At 25.0% G+C, this 24274-nt stretch overlaps 1 protein-coding gene across 2 annotated transcripts in view; it reads left to right on the top strand.

Annotated features, from left to right (window-relative positions):
- LOC105361003 (glycogen synthase kinase-3 beta) overlaps nt 1–24274 on the top strand; it is a 44280-nt gene that overhangs the window by 3249 nt on the left and 16757 nt on the right. Inside the window, exon 1 of one of the 2 annotated variants that reach the window (XM_011498079.1) lies at nt 19055–19272. The exons of the other annotated variant lie outside the window; for it this stretch is intronic. Within the exon in view, the coding sequence (XP_011496381.1) occupies nt 19077–19272 (196 nt within the window). The 5' untranslated portion in view covers nt 19055–19076. Of the gene's footprint in view, nt 1–19054; nt 19273–24274 lie in introns of those variants that run through there. 2 annotated transcript variants of the gene reach the window in all.

Consider the following 24274-nt stretch of genomic DNA (forward strand, 5'->3'; position numbering starts at 1 on the left):
CTATTTTACTACCCCCACTATGTAACGTATCGCAGATTTATAAATTTCTTTCGGAATTTTAATCTCCTCAATTCATTTTTATATTTTTATTTTACAGTTTCCAATAATTTATTCACTTTTTGGAATGTGCATAATGGAATTTTGAACAAGTCATAATTAACAATTTATAAACTTTAACTCATTACTAGACAATTTATAAGAATTCCATTACATTGACATATTATTCTACGGTCATACTTTCTATTCGAATTAAATTACATTAACATTATCGTAATATTTAACTAATATCGAGACTGTTTTAAAGCCTCGTTTTCAATTCTCATACACCATTTTAAATTAAATCACAAGAATCTAAGTCACATAATGTGAAAGCCATGATATAAAAAGTAAATTTGATCGATTATTCAACATAAAGTTTAAGAAATTTATAAATTTATCGAGCTTTATTAAAAATAAGATTCACATTTGAATGAAGATGTAACAAAATAAAAGTAATAAACTGTTATTGCTTAGTATATGAGTAATTCCTTAATATTAATTTGTTTAATTTAATATTAAATATTCATTTGTTTATATTTAATATTAAGAATATAAAAATTATTAATTTAAAAATCATTTTTCCTTATGAAAGTTTTATTTACTAAACTAACGTAGAATTAATTATGCAAATGCTTAAGTAATTTTTAATACTATAATAAATTATGTATAATTCATCTACAAACGACATAAGTTTCTTAAAATAATAGAAAATATATCATTATATTCAAAGTACAATCATTGCTTGTTCTCTATATTATCTTTCACTTAAAATTTTATTTAATTAACTTTTTAAATTATTGACATTTTAATTTTAGATTAATAAAACTTGAAATATTAATTACTGAAATCTAACCATTAGTTTCATTCAATGTACGTTTATAATTCTATTTTATATTATTTGAATTAAATATCATACAAAATAAGCGTACTTTTCGTAACGTTTTAAATTAAAAAATAAAAGAATTTTTTAACTTTTGAGCAATAATAGTGACGAACTGAATTTTAATGAGAAGATTTTCAAGATAATACGCAAAGTAAAAATTCTCTCTACAAGTATACATACAAGTATATATAGTATAAACGTATATATCATACGCATGTATGTGTATTTATATGCACATATAAATATATTAAGCCAAAGGTTTTATAATTAGCTATTTAAAAAGCAGTCGGAAAGCCAGTGATACTGGGGAGATAAATTGCTTACGCACACGCATACATGCGCATGTAGTATGCTTTATGTAGTTAGGAATCAACATAGATTCTTTTCACGATTTCTTTATACTGGAAACTGTTTGATGTTCCAAAATGTTTTATATATTTATGTAATATGCGAAGTTGTAATGTATGATTATTATGATAATCATAGAATACAATTTAAAAGAATTTTTTCAAAAAATTTCACGTAAAAGAGTAAGAAAGTGTTATTTTCTTCGCAATAATAATAATAATTATTAAATCGTCTATGTACGTATACATACTTTTACATTATATTGAACCAACTCATTTTGGTAACAGCAATGTACTGTATTGAATATTCAATCACATATTTTATAATAATTTTTATCCAATAATTAACGCGTGCATTTATCGAAAACAAATGAAATTTTTGCCATTTGAATTCCAAAGCAATTAATTAATTAACTTGTCATTATAAATGAAGCAGTGTCGTTCGAATTTATAATTATCAATACTATTATAGTAATTAATATAATAATAATAATAATAATAATAATAATAATCTTATACAGTTTTATGTACAATTTTATATATGAATATTAGCTATAATGTAAATGCAATTTAAAAATTTATTACGTGTACATGTTTATTTTTATTATTTTTTTTTTTTTTTTAATCATTGGTTTATGATAGATTTTCGAATTTTTATGAAGTGAAAATGCTCTTTAATGGTTATATTTTTTATCTATCACAATAAAAAATTTCTTAAAATTTGTATGTTAATAAATAATTTTTTATTTATCGACTTCTAATAAATGAAGAACGTAAGAATATAATAATGATTGGTTAATATTAGAATTATTAGAAAGTTTTGAGATTTGAATGGAAATTCAATTTTTGGATAATTACCATAATGAATACGTTTTTCTAATAAATTTAATTTTACTTTATAAATAATTTTAATAGGTATTAACATTTCTATTATCATAATAAATATGAGCTTGATTAAATTATTTAATTGATAATATAGTACTATCCAAATCTATGATATAACATTTTATAAAACTGAGATTATCTTATTTTGAAAAATGCTATAAAACTTTATTCCACCTGCGCAGTCTCTTTTAATTGTTTACATGTACATAAATTGTCTAAATGCGTGTCTCGAATACTTGAATAAATAACAAAAAGGGATGTATTACACAGGGGTCAAGCAGTTTTTATTTACGCTATATATTTATGCTAATAAAGATAAGGCCATTACTACCTTCACGTGAGTTTAATACATAAAATTTCTAGCAATAATCGATAAATGTTTACATAAGTCGCCGATATTGCCTTATTCATGAAGTCATTGTCGGTTAAATAACTTATCAATCTTCTAAGTAGTCGAATGATTTGTCTATTTTTCTCTCTTTCCAATTCTCTCTTTCCAATTCCATAATCGGTGGTTCAACGTTCATTTATTCAATCGGATTTTTTAACCTAGAATTTTCTAAATAACATGTTTCTAAATTAGGTGTATTAATTCTAATATATGTTATAAGTATATATAATTTGAAAAAAAATTGTAAGACCAATTTCAATTACCTTTAGATAAAGTAATACGAAAAGTAGACAAATTTGATAAGTGACTGAACATAATAAATGATCGTAATGGGCAGTAAATCAATATTACATTTCACATTAAAGTGTTTTTTTACAATTGTTCAATGTATTGGAAGAATTTTTAGTTACTGTAATCGAAATGATAATGCATTATATCGTTTAGCCTAATTTTGTAATAAATAGTAGTTTAATTTTAAATTTTGCCATAATAACATTTCCATACTATTTTAAATAAAAGCAGATTTATTTAAAGATATACACTCGTGCACAATATATTCTTTATAATAATTTAAACAGTCAGATTTTGTATTAATGATTTTATAATTCATTGTATATTAGATATATATATATATATATATATAATTATAAATGAATAAACCTGAGAATATAAAATCTATTTTAAAATATTTGGCAGCTCAATTACAGAATCGAGCCAAAATTATGTCAGAAATTGGAAGAATTTAAAATGCACATTATTAGCTTGAAAAGGTTTAATAAATCAAAATATGAATATTTATTAAGCAATAAATTCACAGTTTTGTAGCTTTAGTGTTTTTATTTAATTCAACTGCACATACATATGAAATAAAATTGTTTGACAACATATGTTTCTAATGTCGATGATTTATTTCCTTTTTGTATTAATTTGAGTTTTTTTTTTTATTTTTTTTTTATTTTTGCTTTAAAAAGACTTTTACTAATGAAAGAATTATTTACAATCGGTCTTTTTTAAAATTCAAATTATATCATTAAAAAGATATACTTTTTATGACGATAGTAATTATCACGCAAATGTTTGTATCATTTCACAATTAATTATCACAGCTCAGTTTCTAATCTGTATAGATTTTATATTATATAAAAATATTATTCTAATTTTATGTTGTAAATTTTACAATATTTCATAATTAGATGATTGTTAAGAAAGCAATTAGTGCAATAATGAAGTATATAATCAATCAAATTAAATTCTGTGCTTCATATTGAAATAAGTTTGGTAATTTTAAATTTATCAAATATTACGTAAAGAAACTGTTGTGTAATTTAAGTGCCAAAATTATTGTAATTATTATAATTATTAGAAATAAAATTACTATATTGAATGTTACATACAAATGAAGTGTTAACATAAATGAAAGATATTTTACCAGTAATGAGAGCAAGATGTGATGGAAAAATCGTTCATTCTAAAGATCTTTTTAAAAATGGAGCAATACGCTTTAGCATTTGCAATTAATATTAGTAACAATTTTATCTACCAAAGGCTTACTCGCGTGCTGCCGTACTCAACTACAAATAAACGAAAATGATCTGTTGTTAGTCACGAAGGAAACCGTTTTATCGGCCAGGAAATGTGAGGCGAGCAACAGTTTTATATTTTAGTACTAAATCGAACATGTAGATGTAGAGGTTTGTGGTTCGTATTCATAGTGACTAAGAATCGGATAACGACCGAACATCAAAATATCCAACGAATTAATGGTGAGATACGATTAGTCATAATTAAACATCAATATATTGACTTATGAATATATATATATATATATATATTTTTGAAGGTATTACATCATTTTTATGGCAAATAAGATTAAATGATCAGAATGACATTACAAGTGGTACAATAATTTTTTTTTTTTTTTTTTTTTTTTTTTTTTTTTTTGTACAAATTGATGTTATATTGAATAAATATAATTTTATTAATCGAAGGCTCATTGTTCAATTAGAAAATGTGAATGAAAAAATTGTTTATATGAGAGAACGTATAGAAAGGTTAATTGTAAGCTATAAAATAATGGATTAAAATAACAAAAATCAACTATAACCCTTAAAAGTATATTTTCCTTTTTATTTCGCCATATTAAGGAATAATTATTCAATCTTCATAGGTTATTTAAATGCTAATTAAAATAATTGTAAAGCATTATTTATAACAATTTTTAGTTAAATAAAGCGAATGATTAATACCAACTTTAAAAATATTAATTTATTACTCACTATTTTGAAAGAGATATTTTCATATAAAGTGACAATAATCGTATAAATTGTTATTATTAATTTTTTAATTCATAAGTTTCTCTTCTATACCAAAAATATCAGAAAATAATGATGATTCCCATGTAAAAAATTATTCCACAAATAATAACAAAATTATATTGAGTTTTTTTTTTCTTGACAATTTCACATGTAACATAATATTTTGTAACTAACTTTGTCACACAAGATTTAATCTTATTAATGCTTAAATTAGAGGTTAAATTTTATAATATTAAATAATGAAAGAAAAAAAATTATCTTCATCTTCAATTAAGATTATAAAATTTCCTCGTGACGAGTTACATATTTTTCAATAATAAATCATATTTATAAAATCATAAAACGTATATCAGATATCAAAGATATATCGCTACGAATGTGACAATTGCATTTTGTAGGCAATTTGCAAATCAATATGCCAAGCAACTAAATTATTGAAATAAATTTTCAATTAAAATAAAAATTTATTATGATTACATTGGTAGTTGATCGAATTAGCGTGATAATTATAAATATAAATATATATATATATATATATATAACTGCAATATATATACAAAAACTTTCAAGCCAATAAAAAAATTTTACATATTTTTGTAATTTTGTGCTGTCATTGTTAATAAATATATTATGTAAATCGTATTTATAAATACGAAAATGTAGGAGATATTTATAAAAATAATCTAGCCGTCTACTCATTATTAAATATTAAAAAGGCTGAAAAAATCGATAAAGTAACTATATCATATCCTCCCATAAGCGAGCATATGAAAAATAAATTTGATTTTTTAAATGAAATAGAAATCAACAATTACGGTTGTATTTTATATATCGACTCAATGTACAATCACTCGTTCGCCATGTAACAAAGGTGGAATATGTAATTTATGTCATTTGTATCTCTTTTCGTACTTTTTGCGCATTGTTCCTCGGTTGAAACACTGGTCCAATCTATTAATAGTACTGATGGCGTTATCATGAGTTGTTTGTGAATCGGTATATACGAGTGTAAATTACTGGTGTCAAAGAGGATAATCTTATCCTTGCTAATGCTTTGTGTGTGCTTTTGAGACAAAACAACGTTTGCTCAATTTATTATTATTTTTATTATACATACTTTAAGAAAAAATCTCGTAGATAAACAATCCTTTTAGTTTATTATATAATATAGGTATTATTAGTTATTTATAGATATTTATCTAAATTAATTATGTTGAGTGAAATTCGAGCTAAATTAAATTTTGATGCTGAATTTAAAATGAACATTTACCCTTCCTTGATTTGAAAATTTGAATATAAATGGTTTCGTAGTTGCACAAATTTATGATTGTTTAACAAATTCTTAAATAATATTAAAAAAAAAAAATCCGTAATATATAGACACAATTATTTTGTTAAAGTACTTTGGTAATATGGATTTAGAGAGAGAGAGAGAGAGAGTGAAAGATTTTAAAATAATAATAAAAGTATAGATTATATTGTCAAGTCACTTCTATATTTATAGAAATGTAAAACTTTTTCTTATTATTTTTTACCTGTAACAAATTAAATAATGAAATAATTCTTCAAATGTATATATATATATATATATATATATATACATAAAAGAAAACGAGCATGATTTTCTCATAAATTTAAGAAATCCAGTATCATTATAAAGAATAAGGGATTATAAAACGAAAATTCGCTCAAAAGTCAGTGTAGATTTTACATGTGGAATTAATGAATAAGCAATGTAATTATTAAAATATTTATATGCTTTTGACATTCTATATAATATTTTTTAAAAAAATTATCAATTCACATGCTTTTTATCTCAATTGATTGTTGATTATATTCAATACGAAAAAAATTAAAAACATTTAAAAGCAACTAATTTTATTTATTATCCATACCTCATAGCTTTTATATTTTTCTACAATTAGTATGTATTTTATGAATATTAAGAATCAAGCATCACGAATAAATATGTATAGATTCAATACTCGACGAATATCTGTCAATTAGTAATTATAATGAATGTGAATACTTCTCGACAAAAAATAAATAACGACATTACCTTCTAAATCTATCTATCAATTTCAATCAATACAATTTTTAAAAAGTCTTATTGTCTTGATAAAGTGTATAAAAATATTGGATTTCTGCGAAAATGATGGGGAAAAAATTTGATTGAAGTTTCATTGGGTTGAAAAAGAAGAAAATTGGATATACGAGAGAAAGAAAAATATTCAAGTTGTTACACATAAGTAATTGCGTGGAAAAATCAGTTAAATTTGACATTGATTATAGAACGTCGCACATAATTGGCAACTGGAAAAACTAGTTGTGAGCGCAGACACCGAGCAGGGTATACCTTTACGCATACGTTTGCACTAAAGTGAACTTAAAATAGATTTCATAAAACAATGGGACATTTAGAAGTCGCGTGCATTCGTGTCATTATTAATAATTTTTAACAAAGAAAGATTTTTTTAACAATACGAAGATGTTAATAAGAGGGAAGACGATTTTATAAATAAATTTCTCTGCCGTCTTGTGTTTAAGAAGCAATAAGTTTACCGATGCTAATATTAAGAAAAAGATAGATATGTATGTTAATTTCTTTTAACACGTTAGATTCGCAAATTTTATTTTTTTTTTACATTTATTATAGTTTAAGGTTAGGAATTCAGATTTCAAAGCAAGAAAATTGATCGTACTGACTATGAATTACATATTATGTAAATGCTAATATATTTGTTAAACTTAGCGATATGGTAATGTAAAAAATGTAGCAATAAAGAATGTAATATTTAGAATAGTAAATTAATTTTAAAATGTTCTTAAAACGGTAGAATATAATAATGTAACCAATTTTTACATTTCAATTAATAATGAAGTAAAATTTAGAAACTATTTCTCTTTACTTTTTAACATTGTGCTCATAAGGAAATCCAGTAACAAATAAAGAGAGATATAAAGAACTTTTTCGCGACCATTCGCGAAAAGCGTCATTGCTCGTTTCTGTCTACGTCATCGATTCCCAAGTCATGTAGAAGTACATTATTTGAAAAAACAGTCATTACATTTTTTACTCTTCGTCTTCGGTTTATCTCTTATCAAAAATGTGATCTTTGTTTATCCTCTATTGTTCGATTGATGATAATATCTTATGTATAAACATTATAAATAGGTTAAAAATGGTCAAATTATGTAAGCGAGGTTATTAAGAATACATCGTTTTCTTAGTTTATTTGAAATTAATCATTGTTTTTATTAGTACTAACAGTTGAATTAATTTTTAATTGTATAAAAACGTGTGAGGTATTTGAATTTGACTATATTGTGCTATTGACAATTGATACTATTCAAGTATAATATATTTATAAAAAAACTTTACGCATTAAATGCATATTTTATGTATTATATTAATTTTGTCGTTGTTATTGTTAAATATATAATTTTAATAAAGTTGATAAAAATTCTACCATAATATTCGTAAAAATTCAATGCCTCGTTTTATTAGACAATTCGCAAAAATGTATAATTATCAAATATATAATATTCCAAATCCTCTCGTCTTAACGTTATATTATTCAATTTAAATATAGATTATATGAAAGAATAATATAGTAGCTACAAACAAACAAACAAAACAAAAAAAAACAAAAATCGAAAAGAAAATGAATGCATAAAACATATATATTTCCCACATAGTCATGAAAGTTCAGATTTTCAGAACATAAAAAACTTAAGACACTTAAATATTCTTGAGTGTAAATTAATAATATATTAAAAGTGTATTAGATTACTTTATAGTGAATATATTCGTATATTTAGTTGATTTAAATAGCTTTAGATATACTTTAAATATCTTATAACCAATATTTTTAAGAATTTAAATATGTAAGAATGAATAGTTAATACATTGTGATCATTGAGAAATTCATAATATTATTTAATAAGTTTGAGCAGATTGTTGTAACATTATAAATACTTAATTTACTGAATATAATATTTATTTATTTTATAGAATAATATATTGATTTTTCACGTTTTAATTGAATTTCTTTTGTTGTGTTCTAAATACGATAAGAACTAAATAGCAATAAATTAATAGCGACTATTTATGTTATTATATAATTAATAAATAGTATTGATAAATAATTTAAAGAATTAATTTAATGATAACCAATAATTTTTTGTTACGATAAATATTCCAAAGTTGCGGATATTAATTTTTATATACTATAATGTTAAAGCTTTAGATGCATCATTTAATATAAATCAAATGAAGATTACAAATCATATAAGAACGCAACTTGGTTCGATTTTATATTTACAATCTATTTCGTACTGTTTTCCTATTTACTCAAAAAATTAGATATTGCCTCGTAAGCTTAAAAATAACTGAATGTCAATTATTATTATTATTTTAAATAAAGTATATTTATATTGCATCAATATTGAATGAAATTCTTTTATCCAATTGTACACTTTATATTTAAAATGGAAACATTAATCATTCTAAAAAAATTCGTTTATTCTTGATAATGGAATAAAGATATATTGGTCATTGTTTAGTTTATTGCAATAGTTATTTAGAAGTACGAAAAATTTAATTATTTTGATTTAATTAACGTAATTTTACTTCTATTATCAAACGTATAAAAAGAAAATTATTTTATTATAATGTATGAAAGAACTTTTTTTTCTTATAATTATTGCGTTATATTTCAAGTGAACGAATCATAGGAGTAGCAACCTGATTTATTTTACAAACGTATATTCAAAATTATATTACAATTATGCGTTTATAAAAATAATAAATAAAATAATTTAATTGAAATACATGTTCAGAAATAGTAGTATAGTCGGAAGAAATCTTATAAAATTTTAAGTAAAGATTAAGTGTACATACACGTGAAAATAAGCAACATTTAAATTTGTGTTAAATTATCAAATTTGAAAAATTTTTATAGAATTATTTTAAGCTTAATATTTATTTAATATATTCTTAGATAGCAAACTCTTTGCCGTTAAAATAATATCATGTAAATGCGTAGTTTAGATTTCTTAACAGTGAATGAGAAGAATTCTGATTTTATTTTAAGATCAATATTAGAAAAAAAAAAAAAACTTAATAAAATCGATAGTATTAATATGTGTAATAAAGTAAAAATACAAAGTAAGAAGGAAAATAGCTTAGTGACTTAATTTAAGTGTTTTCTAGTCATTGTTCTTCATAAAAATGGATGGAACAATGAATTTATTGAAATCCATACTATAAAAGTATCTTAGATATATTTCATCGCTCTCAATCTTTATATTATTTGTTCAGTGTTTTTTTTTTTTTTAAATTCGTATTCTTCATTTTCAGGCCTAATATTTTTTTTAACTATAATACAATTAAAATAAATCATTAAAAATGTTAAGCAGAGGTAAAAGAAAAATCATTGAAAGTTATTCAAAATGGAAATACAGAATAAATTTATCAATTTTTACAACTTAATTAAGTAGTAGATATTATGATTAATTTTTTAAAATATTTTTTTCAATTCTGAAAAAATTAAGTTAAAAGAAAAAGAAAAATGGTTTCATTGGTTGAAAACTTACTATACTTCCCGTAGCTGGTTTATTCTTTCAATTCTCTCTCTCTCTCTCTCTCTCTCTCTCTCTCTCTCTCTCTCTCTCTCTATTGTTTATAGGATACTGGGTATGTCACCCATTATTATTTATTAATTATATTTTGACGTTATTCCAAAATTCGTAAAAATTCGTAAAGAAGTACATGCGTAAAACATGTAGAAAAAAAAAACGGTAATGACAATTAAATTTTTCAACATTATTAAAAGTAAAATCATAAAATACTTAAATCTTACATGTTATATTTTATACTCAAATAAAAATACTTAAATACTCATCAGTATCATAAAATACTTAAAAAAAAAAATAATGATAACAAAATAATTAAATTGAAAGTAGGCAAATAGAATAATATATTAGATTTTACTTGACGTATTATCACAGTTAGTTAATAATTACTTTAGAAATTCAGTTAAATGGATTTTACGTTATAATGTTGGAGTTTAATAAACAACGAATGTATCTTTTGAATTATATGCACGCAAAGTAATTCTAATTATGATATTTTTTTTTACCGTTATAACGGCAAAGAAATTTTGCAATTCCAAAATTCTCATGACGTCAAGACTGCTATTTGCTTATATATAATCAATGTATAATAATATTTCAATTAGCAATGTAATTGTATTTTGAAAATTGCTACGTAAAGATGTAAGATCATTTAGGTGAGTTTTATAAATGAAGTAACTATATTAAATAAAGAAATTTGGGCCTGCTTCTGTAGTTCATAAGGCGTATAAGATGTTTAATAATATTAATCTTTTAAATATCTTTTTTAAATTTATTTTGATTAATATAAATTTAAATTAAGATAAATTTAAATTTATTATGTTTGACTTAATCTGTTTCGAAAATGTATATCTTTAGTTTAAATAAATTTATCAATTCATAATCTTTAGAATTATATTTATTTAAGAGCAAATCGATAAATTTAAAACAATGTATTCGTTATAATAAAAATTCTTTAAATAGTAGTAAAATAGATCAATGTTTATCCTAGTTTTTCTATTGAAAACGCGTAAGCACACATATGTTAAATAATAAATACTTATTTTCTCAATAATTATAATTTTTTTAATTAATGTTATTAAATAAATTTTATGGCAAATATTTAATAGCGTTATCTACGAAAACTTTGAAATTTTAATTAAACTATTATTTTATATTGGAAATTTTAAAAGCCTTAGTATTGATATTGGAATATTTATACTGTCATTCAAGAAAAATGTACAGATTATAACGATTTTTAAAATCGATTTAATCATTAAAAATTAAATGGTTTAATGCAATGGTATTTTGCAGATTTCTCAACACTATATTAAATTAAAAATTGCAATATTATAATACATGACAACACGTTAATTAAGAAATACATTACAATACTTAGACAATAATATTAAAGGCAGTTACACGTATATGAATTATACAATTAGTATTTAATGAAAATAAAAAAATATTTTTTATTGGCATCATTAAACTTGCCTTTAATCATATTGGATCGATTGTTGTTATGAAAAATTAATCTTCTCCTTATATTGCATACATAATATCTGACTTTTATTTTCATATTCGATAAATAGTAAGGATTTTAAAATCGATTTTTTTTTTTGTTTTTTTGTTTTTTTTTTTATGATATTATCCATTGACTTATTCATTTTTTCTGATTAATATTTTGAAGTTGTAAAATACGTATATTATCATAATAACATAAGAAAATTCACATACAAATTTACTGCATCAGTATATAATGCAATCAAAAATATAGTTAAAAGTATTAAATTGCTATTGAAGTAAGAAGAATAAAGTATCAATGTTCATTGTTACATGTATGTTCCATCGGATTTCTTTTCTCAGCTACCGTAGTGCAGAGAAACAAAACAAAATGATAATATAAATTATACACGACAATAAAAGTTTTTTCTAACTTAATTCCATTCGTATTCATCATTTTTTAATAACTTGCTTATTTAATTATAATATTTTAATTATATATAAGCGCTTCCCCATAAGTATGTCGTTTCACTTATAAATATTACTAGGTCCATAAGAGACGAACATATTTGTTTAATAATAATTATAATTCTGTCGGTAATGGATATTTGATAACCATTAAAATAAAGATAAAAATAAAGTTTCTATTCAAATTTTTTGCAGTTTGATATTTCATTAGCATAATGATATATAATTTCTATACAATAATAGTAATTAATTCATTCTTATATGCGATTTTTAGAATATAATATTTGTCTAACTATTTTTGGGACTATTTTTTATTGATTAATGAAAATTTACTGTAATTTCTACGTCTCTTAAATATTAAATATCATAATTCATAAATAGAATATTTACTGCTCACAAACCAATTGTAAAACTTATTTAGATCAATTCACTGCATGTTTGAGTAAATCTTCGATTTATCCGATGTTATCTGTATCGGTGACCGTAAATGTAATGTAGTATTTGTTAAACATAAATTAATTCATTTGAATAGTTTGATTATGTTCGGTATTTTCTGAATATTTTTTCGAATTATTCAAATATAAAATATATGAAATTTAATACGTAAATTATGATTTTTAAATAATAATTGATTTTTTTTTTGTTTTTAATTGTATTTCTGTTGAAATTAATAATTATAATCGATATAGTTGTAATTGAATGCGTACTTAAAAAATATTAATTGCCCAAAGTATAAGACAAAAATAAACGATTTCTTAATTATTACAGAAATAATGAAGTGGCATATCTCAATTAATACGTTGATTGCCAAAGTTTACATAATAGAAGATAAACTACTTAATTTTATTATTCAATTTCCATCATTTACCTTTCTGACCATTCAATGTCTCAAATAAAGACCATATATTTTAATAATACAATTTATATTTATTAATAAAAATGTTCTTATTTTATTTAAATTGTTTCGAAAATTTAATTGTTTTTTAGAAAATAGAATACGATTTTTCTAATTTTTCGACTTTATATAATAAATTCACTTTCAGAAGATACATTTGATAGATTGCTCATTAGGTATCCGTTTCATTTATTGATATTGTAATAATTTGTTAATTAAATCTGAAATTTATAGACGTATATATGACGAAGTATAACTACAGATTTAGGCTAAAATATTGGTGAATTATTGTCAGTTCAAAATATTCATTAAGACAACATTTCACAAATATTATCTGCTAGATTGTATAATAAATATCGAAATTAAATTGCTGGAATAGAACAAAAATTTTACTATTTATAATTCAGTTTTCAAACTCAAATATTACTCGGTAGAATTTATACTTTGTTTTTAAAAAGTAAATGTAGAATTGTATTACATTAATCTCAACGACGATGTGTTCGACCGTGAACTATAAAAAAAAAAAAAAAAAAAAAAAAAAAAAAAAAAAAAAAAAAAAAAACCATAAATAATTAACTTTTATGTATAAATTATAGAAATCAAATGTTTGCTTTCTTTGCAAATGAACTCTTATTCATCTCTTCGAATCAGTTTTCAAGACAATGATGTAATATTTGATAAATTAAATGCAGGTATGTAAGTATTCAGTCTTATTATTTTTTTTTTTTTCTTTATTTCTTTTACAATTTGGATGACGTGAAATAATGTACTTTCAAAGTCTTGGATGTTTTAATGTAATAAAACACCTTTTTCAATTAAATTAAAAGGAATTTTCAATTCCTTTGAGACATTTTATTATGTTCGTCTATGCTTAAATAGATAAGTGCATATCAGTATCTGCCTATCGTTGCAACTATCCGTTCTAAGTAAATTATAAATATTTATGAAATTTACGAAGGTTGATGTAATATATTTCAAATTGATGAAAAGTTGGTATTATACCCATGGCGATTGGATTTGTGTTGATAAGCCATGTAAGATAAAAAGAAGCGTCCACGTGAAATAGAGTAGCAGCAACGTCCGCTCGATAAACGTGAGAGCGTCTCTCTTTCTCTATTACATTCTTGGTTTTCTAAAAGATGATACATCCGATGTTCTGTGAAAATCGTATAACGTACTCTCTTAAGATTTATAATATACTTTTAAAATTTTTTTTTTTTTTTTTTTTTTTTTTTTTTTTTTTTATTCTTGATAATAACATATTGTATAAACCGTAAAGGCGGAATTGATTTTCATATTGAAAGTAGTTGAATAATTTTCCTTAACAACACTTTGCTTTAAATATGCAAGCTGTATTTCAGCTATTTCTCTAATTCTATATATCTAAAACCAATATATATATATGTATAAAAACATAAGAAATAAATGATAATAGCCAGACCAGGTCAGCCACAATTAGTTTATTCTTTCAGCAATGCGGCTCTCAATTCTTGGAAGCCATTTCTCTAAGAAGACTAATTGCATAATTTTGCATTGCGTCTGTTTATATTCGCAAATCCAATAATGAAAATTAGATATACTTAATGTTTTCCTTGATGATCAGATTGATAGATCAGATTTCTACGGCTTTTTGTTTTCCAACTCGTAAGCAAATTTTCAATTCACCTCCTCTATAAATTTACATAGTATAGTTTTTTTTTTTTTCTTTTTGGCGCAAAATTGCTTAAGAACTTTATTTTCTTTTAATCAATCTATAATAAATAATAAAATGATGCTTGACATTTCAATATATTCGAACATAAATTCATTTCATTCATCATCAATATGTATATTTTTAAAACAATAGATACTCATTACCACTTTACTTACTGAAAAAATAAATATTATTAAGTTTAGTGTAAATAAACATTGAAATTTCATTACTTTATATCATCAAAAGTCAAAATATTTTTCTTTTCGTTGTTTATTTTCATTTGCTATTCAATATTGCATTAAGTTATAATTACAGAATATAAAAGAATAACTGACAGTATGTACTTGCGTAATGTATAAAAGAAAAATTGCATAAAATTCCGGATTTTAAATTAATCTCATCGCTTATAAGTGATATAAAAAATTAATTTGCAAAATGTATAAAAAAATAAATAATAAATAAATAAATAAATAAATAATTCATATAAGATAACGTGACTGTAATGGATTGCAATGTATAATAATGTAATAAATTTATAAAAAAAAAAAAAAAAAAAAAAAAAAAGTAATGTCCATATCACCATAGAGATGTATAAAATAGTCGCGATAATCGAAAAAGAAATTGTGCACAATTCGGATATTAACAGAAAAAAGAGTCGGTAACAATGCACACGATATTGCTCAATATTTCAAGCATTATTTGTGAAACATTTTTTACATCAAAGTTGAGGAAGCACCGCGATAATGCAATAAATGATTTAACTTGTGGTTAAGTTCATAATGTTGACAAAGCGGCAAGTGATGGTCGCAACGACGTGGAAAAAACGAGTCGTACAGTAACTAAACGAGGCGCAATTGCCGAGAAAAAAGAAAATTACTAGTTCTCAACATGCGGTGCCACAGCCGATTGGTAATGTTGTTACGATGTGGAGTAATTCCCGCTCAGTGGTGACTACGTCGCGCTATCTCCTCGAGTTGGCATGTGAGAGCTAAAATTAGCTAGTACGCAGCTGTATTATCTAAGCGAACGTTCGGATATAATAAAGACCCGCGCACTCCGACCTCATCGCTTGACTTTCCCTCATTTTTCCAGAGTATCCGATCGCCGTCCCACTCGATTGACTTGGCCAGTGGCATCTAAGGAGGAACGTTTATAAAATAATTTTACTCGCGTGCATTGTACTGTGGGAAAAAAATCATCACGGACGTTGAAGTTCGTCCCTGCAATTCCATTTTGCACGTACAGTACTCGATTATTAAATATTCAATCTCAGATTTAAAATTATGTAAAGCTGTTATCAATTTGAGTTTGAGTCGGCACCGCTTAATAGATCAGCCGATTAAAATACCTTACATTCATAATATTTTTTCGTATTTTAAACAACATATTATGTAATTCAATGACAAAACGAAAAGTCTAGATCATATATTTTAGTTAAAATTTGGGTGAAGGTTTCTATTCTATTCTCAAAAGAAGATGAAAAGAGATGCCAGAGGTTTTTTCGCTGAATTTCTTAGTTTACGAGACCAATACTACAATAATAGTTGCAAGAATTTAGTTATTACTAATTTGTTTATTACATTATCTCATCTAAATCGAATTCTATTCCTACGAATTATATCCCCAACTCTCGTATTTTCATAATTTTATGTTCTGCCAATGATTAACAAAAACAATTTATTGATATAAATGAAAAATAAAATTAATAGTCTTTTAATTTTGAATAAATAATAATATATATTATAAGCTATCTAGGATGATGAATGATTCATGAAAAATGTCAAGCCTAATTGCGTGCAATTGAAAATAGAAATTTCTTCCGAGTAATTTCAATAATAGAGAACAATAAATATTTTTAATGGTAAAGATATCCTTTTCCAATGTATGTTGATTTTTTTTTTTTTTTTTTCCTTTTTGCCATCTCTAGCAAATACAATCTGACCTTATCTGACCAATAAAAGAGCAAATGAAATTGAAAGCATTTTATTAAAATTTTTATCTATTTTAAATATATAAAAAATATTTAAACAGATTTATAGATTATCTTCATTACACGGGAATTGAAAAATAATGTGCCAATTAAATGATAAATATATTTTTCTATCACTGATATTTTTATGATATATATTTTTTAAATCGAACTCTTTTAAAAACTATATTTACTGTAATTTCATTCTTTTAATTAGATTGATAACATTTTAGTTATTATAATTTATGCTTATGTCAATGTGAAATTAAAAGATAATATTTTGTATTTCGATATTAGTGTATAGTAAATGAAAGGAAAAAGTAGTAATGTATTTCATTTTTGTTCTAAAATAATTGACGCGCAATTGAAATATCAATGAGATATTAATTATATTTCTATAAATATATATAACTTTTCAAACGATCTTATAATTAATATTTTACTTCATATTTAAAAGAATTTTAAACTCATATTGGCCATACGTGGTGTATTAAAGTCTTATTTATAGTTAAAAGGGACGCTTTCAGAAGGTATTCAATAACTTATTTTATAAATTATTAATACTTAAAATTAAAGTTAAAATGATCGGGAAATCAATACTTTTTCGTCGACGAATTTATTTTTATTTTTACTAAAATAATAACGAATCCTGTGTAATACAAACAAAATTAATTATTACTTTTAGGTTGGTTGAATTATAAATTTTCTAGAAAAAGTGCATTAAAGTTTTATTATTAAAACCTATAGATTGAATAGATTGAAATGCAATTTTCATATTTCGAAATTCAGTGAGGGTTATCATATTAATTGAAATTTAAGATTTCCGCTAATTTATTCCAATACAAATTTTATTTATATCAATAAATATACTTGTTAATTGAAATGAGCTATATTTTAATTTAAATAATGCTTTATTAAAATTTTCTTCGATGATTGAATAATACATTCTTATATTATTATTCTTATTATATATATATATATATATATATATATATATATATATATATATATATATATATATATATAATAAAATAGGATTTTTAAATAGAAGAAAATTAACTTATGCATAGCTTTGTACGATTTCAAGATACATTATGTAAAATAGATTATTGTAATTATTGTTAAAACTCTACTTTGTTGAATCGAAATATTCGAGACAAGATAGCACACATCGTAAAAACTCAAACATCTTATATTTCAAATGGCCAAGTAAATAATACACAGGAAATCTGTAGGCTGTAAATCAACTTAAAAAATTGACCTTAAACGTGACATCAATCGCGAGTTATAATCACATTTTATAATTGTGATAAAGATTGCTGATACGCGTAGTAAAAAGCCTTTCACGCCAATGTAAAATAGATGTTGACGATACAATTAAAAGGAAAGAAAGAAGACAAAACACGTGGCAAGAGGCGCGATGAGACGCGCTGAAAAAGGGGGAAAGGTACTCACGAGGAAAAAGAAAGAAGCTCTCGGCGTTGCCCCACCGACGCTCCACCACCTCCACCACTTCCACTGATATTCGTCGCTTGCGCGCGGCTCGAATCCTCCTCGCTCTTCAGTTGTACGCCGAACAGCTGCGAAACCAGTTTGAGGAGAGTAAGGACATTTAGATTTGTTCGGGAATAAGGGTAAGAGGTTGTTTGCGATGGGGTTTCGGGGCCGACGTCGGGGAAGTCGTGCGGCCGCCGACCTCCAGACTTAGCCGTGTATCCCGAGGCCGCGCAACTATACTTACGTAGACACCGAGAGCTGGACAAGACTGAATAACCTAATCTAATTAAGTAAATACACGACAAGGCTGGCACTAAAATATGTATGCCTTTATGTACATTGTAAATGTGTGCCGGAGGTTTATTTAAGAGTAAGTACTTAAGGATTCGTCGTGTGATATTATTATACGGAGGCAAGGGGAAAGTGCTAGTGATAGACGAACGCGTTAATCAGTATTCTACGTAAGAGTACGCATTAATTGAGTGAGAGTGAGTGAAAAGGGGATAGGCGAGTGCCTGGGTGAGAAGGGAAGTAAAAGTAAGTGAGTGAGCGAGAGGGAGAGAGAGAGAAGAAAAATGGCCCCAGCAAGCTTGCTGGATTGGTCAGAGCCGCGGCAGCAGTGGCGTTATCCCAAGGGGATGACGGTAACCACTAGGATACATAACTCTCAAACAATTAAGATGCAAAGCACGATAGATCTGAACGACAAGGAGGCGGACACAGCATACAAAAAGATTTGCAAGTTTCTTAGAAGACTCAAGTCCAAGAAATGTGAGAACATCTAAAACTTTTAGTTTCTCCCATTGCACCAATTTCATTTTTATAAACGGGCCAACATCGAATAACATATTTAGCCACGTGAAATAATAAAAGAATGACAAAAAAAAAAAAAACTCATATCCATTTACCTAGGCATTATTTTGTTCGATCCATTATATAATAATGAGGCATTAATACTCACAATGAGGAAAGTTTCAATTGACTCGGAAATGTTTTGCGTGTACACACGCGGAATGAAACGTTGTGAACTTGCTACTGACCTTTCATTCTACTATAGAAAAATGTTTTTTTTTTTTGTTGTTGTTTGTTTGCTTTTTTTCTCCTTTTTTTCTCCAATTAATAGATTTCATTAATAGAGCAAATTTCGTTAAGATTCAATTTGTTCCTATAGATTTAATTGTATCTGTTCGCTTTTAAAATGAAAACTACATTCGAAATCCATTACTTTGAGAACAACTGTTTAAGAGCAACTGCATAAATCTTTTCTTTTACAAAATGTAAATGATTTATATGAAAATCAATCGATAATTTTATCGATGAATTTTCTAATTATTTCGATCCGACGTTTTAATTATAAACCTCCGTAATCTTAGAGTTGCATAAAAAAAAAAAAAAAAAAAAAAAACAAAATTTATTGTCAGAAATGATTAGTAATTTTAGAAGTTAATTTAAAAAATGTTTACATAACATTCGAATATTAAGCAAGTAAATAATTAATAATTTCATAATAACGATCTTTCAATTGGTATAACGCATTCATTATGTATTTAAAACTTTCAAAGGGAACAATAAATAAATAAATAAATACTTTACGGATGTTAAGTTTACGGAGCAATGTTAAACGATCGTATTGTGCAGAAAATGATATACTGGCTTATTTTTTTATCTATATAAAAGTGTGTATGCTGGAAAAGGACAAAGAAATACTAAATTGCATTCTTATATAAAGTTTATTGTTATAATTAGATAAACATATTCTTACGTAAAGTCATTGTATCTAGAAATACTTCAATAATGTGTTAAGAAAAAATTTTGTTGAATTTATATTTATCGCATAGCATACGCTAATGCAAAGGAATTTTCTTTTCATTTTTAAATAATTTCAAAATTCTAAAATAGAGTATAATGTTTAAAAAAAAATCTAATAAAATTCAATAATGACTATTGATTTAAAAAAAAAAAAAAAAAAAAAAAATAATGATAACTAAATATATAATGTTTCATTTTTTCAAATATTTTACGTATATTATACTTGGATTTATTAAAAATGTCTGCTTGTTTTTAATTTCTTTCACAATATTAATAAATTAAAATACTTAAATGAGAAACTTATTTTACAAAAGAAAAGCTATAATTAGATATTGGGTGTTATTCATTTTATGTAGATTTTATATACAATTACTTTTTATGCAGATATCATAATAATAGTTAATTATTAAAATAGCTAAAAATTTATATAAATAATGATTGCTATTCATTACTTCATAATGTATAGCCCAATAAATACTTTTAACAATGTAGTAATTAAAATTTTGATAATAAATTCACTGCGCTGCACATACAAGAAAAAGCTACACATTGACGTTTCAATTGTCAAAAGATTACAAACCCTAAGAATATAGAAATGCCTGGAATGGGAAAAGATTCAATCCGCGTAAACAAGGAAGCACGTAATTGCACTTTACTCTCTTGGTGCAAATTCTGAAAGACCGACGAACTATTTCTAGCTTCGCATACAACTTTTAGACTTGTTATAAAACTGTTCAGAAAATGAATAGAAGAACAGTCATGAGATAATTTTTAACACATACTCATACTTTAATATACTTTTTCTTTTCTTTATTGCAATTATCAACGATATAGCAATTGAATAAAATAAAATAGGGATAACATATAAATTGAATATCTCAAACGTTAGTTAGTGAGTGTATATTATTTATTTACTGTTATTAATAATTAACTGTTGTTGATAAAAAATTATTAACAAAATATAAGAATAATAATATGATTTAAATAATACAAATATTTACATTACCTAATCATAAGTTTAAAAAAAAAAAGAATAAGAAATCGACATGCGTGTGTACAAATATTGAAAGTTCAGGCTTATATAATTTCTTCAAACCTTAATATAAATATGTTGTAAATGTTAAGTTGTATTCGCATTTAATTTATCAAAAAGCAAATATTCTTTCGAATTTAGTACATACACAGTTTCAAGAACTTTTAATAACTGATAAAACTATACAGTAGTATTTATCAGAAACTCTTTTATTAGCAGTTAAAATCTTCTATTGTTTCAGTATAAAATCATCGAAGGTTAATAAGGTTGATTTTTCTCATCTATTAATGAAGCGATTGAAAATTAAACGAACTCACAAAACGAAGAGAAAAAAATAAGGTTAAATTTATATAAGTATTCGTTTCTTTGGCTTAATCAATTATTTATAATTTACAAAAATACTCTATAATCATTAAGTGACGCAATATCGTTTATTTTAAGATACAGCGAAACTGAAAAATCTTAAAATTTTAAATATACGAGTTATTAAAAGCTATAAATAAATTGTAATTATTAAAAAGTGTATTTATAAGTAGAAAAATATTTTCAATTAAAAGTGAGAAATAATCCTTGAAATGAAAAAATTTTTTAAGTATGCAATAATCTCATGTCGTCTTATCTTACTTTTCATTTCATATTTCTCCTCGTATAGTTTCTTACACAGAGCTTTTTTTTTTTTTTTTTTTTTTTTTTTTTTTTTTTTTTTTTTTTTAATTTGGAGAACTTGAATAGAAAGTGCAACTGTTGTTCAAATTTAAAGATTGAAGACGTCACAAGGCTTATCGTACATTCCCTTCTACTTCGTGTGTTCATTTACGCGACTTGTTTTCCGTCCAACAATCGCTTCAATCATCAGATAAACTTTTATTCAGTTACATTCTTCTTTTCTCAACTATTCTCAACAGTCAATATAGTAGTAGTACTATAATATTTATTTATGTCAGCTATCCACTTTCTTATTATTGTCTCGTATGGTTGTTAATGTTCCTTTGTAATGAACTAGAAATTGACGTAATTCATGAAATATATGCAAATGCAATTGATCGAGAAATATTATTTTTAATTATTTATTTATTTATTTTACATAAATTTGTTTACAAAATATTAATAAAAATCTCTGTGCGTGCGTGCGTAATAATTCAAAAATTGTATTTTTATGCGTAAATATGAAAAAGTAAATTTATCAATCAAGTACACTTGAATGTTAATTTATAAAAATAATGTATTGATATAGAAATAAATTTTTATCGATTTAAAATTTTTATGAAAGATTAATTTATCAATTAAATTTTTCGATTAAACTAGTTAATACGATTAATACTTCATTCGCTGACTACATAGAATTGTTTATCAGTTATGTTACAATCGGGTGCGGTGATTATTGTCAAGTGAAAATTTTTCTCATCGTGTATCTTTTACTTGATATAGGCTAAAGAATTTTTTCTATAAATTCAATGATTTCGAGCCATAATATCGTTCGAATTCAAATTCAATTACTAATAAAATTATCGTACTATTAAACATTTTACCCATAATACATATCTAATGGTTGTTCGAAATGAAAATTGATGTATCTAATAATTATGCACAGATAAAGAAAATATATTGATAAGATTTGTTTACTCATTATTAAATTATTGAAGTATTTAAAAGCCTTGATAATATAAAAGACAAAAAGAAATTAATATACATTTATTGCAAGTAAATTAATATTTTGTATTTATAATCCTTTCGTGCTAATTATAATTTTCATTATATTTCTCAAAGTGTCCTTATAAAACTATTCTTCTTTAAAATCTATATGACTTTCTCCCATATAAAAATCAATGTCGTTTACTTTGGATAGTATATATTTATACAATAAATTAATAATTAATGTAAAATCACCAAACAGAGAGCTCAATTATCATAAGACATAAGAGTAGCATTAAACAATCGCGAATTGTACTTTGTAATATCGCAGCTCATAAATACTAATTATAGACAAAATAAGGAAATTGTAAATTTTTTTTGTCGCCCCAAATAAGTATAATAAAAATTATACTTTGTTTCATAGTCCCTTTAGATTACAATAGTCTTTTTATCTTGAAGCATTGCAAGTATTGTACGCATAGCATTGTAAATAGAATCGAACTACATTCTCCCCTATGAATCGATAGAGAAATAATTATTGGACAATGGAAATGCGTAATGTCCAACTCAATAAAGGATATAATACGAGGGAAAAAAAGAAAAGCATAATGCGACTTTCAAATTAGCGGTAAAGTATGGAATGCGCGAAAAGTGAGGTTAGATTCTGTGTGTCAATGCTTGCATTGTGCGTCGAACGAGGATATCGTCGACACATCGAACGATTCCAAATGCAAGGTTCCCAAGGATCGCCCGGTAAATACAAAGCGCTCTGGGGCATTGGCGTTGGCGTGGGCATGGTCGGGGGGGGGGGCAAAGCCAGGATGGTTAAATGGTTAGTGTAAGCGGATACGGGACGATCGACCCTCACCTTCAACTGTCGCATCTTGTTGCGAACGCCCTGACGATAGCCCTTGCGCATGATGCGAAGCGAGTCTAACGAAAATACAAAAACCGGTGATTAAGAGTTAAGGCGAGGTCGAAACTTGAGAGCACGGCGATGCGGAAGTACGAACGGGGCGACGCCGAGCGAATTAAGAAGCGGGACTCGAGCGCCGGAGTTACGCGTTTCCTCCACAGGGTCGCCGCGCGTCAAGACCTTGAAGATAAAAGGGCACTCCGGTCACTCACTTGCCTGCAATACGGCTGCTGCTCGGCAAGGGGCTGTAATGGAAAAGGGAGGCCACGGTTCTCTATACGATCATCCTAACCTCAGTCTTGGAATCCTTTGGATTTTTCACGAGACCATCCAGCTTTCATTATATAAATCCCTCCCTCTACCACCCCATCACCATACCACCA

The sequence above is a fragment of the Ceratosolen solmsi genome, unplaced genomic scaffold (assembly GCF_000503995.2).
Source record: "Ceratosolen solmsi marchali unplaced genomic scaffold, CerSol_1.0 scaffold14, whole genome shotgun sequence".
NCBI lineage: Eukaryota > Metazoa > Arthropoda > Insecta > Hymenoptera > Agaonidae > Ceratosolen > Ceratosolen solmsi.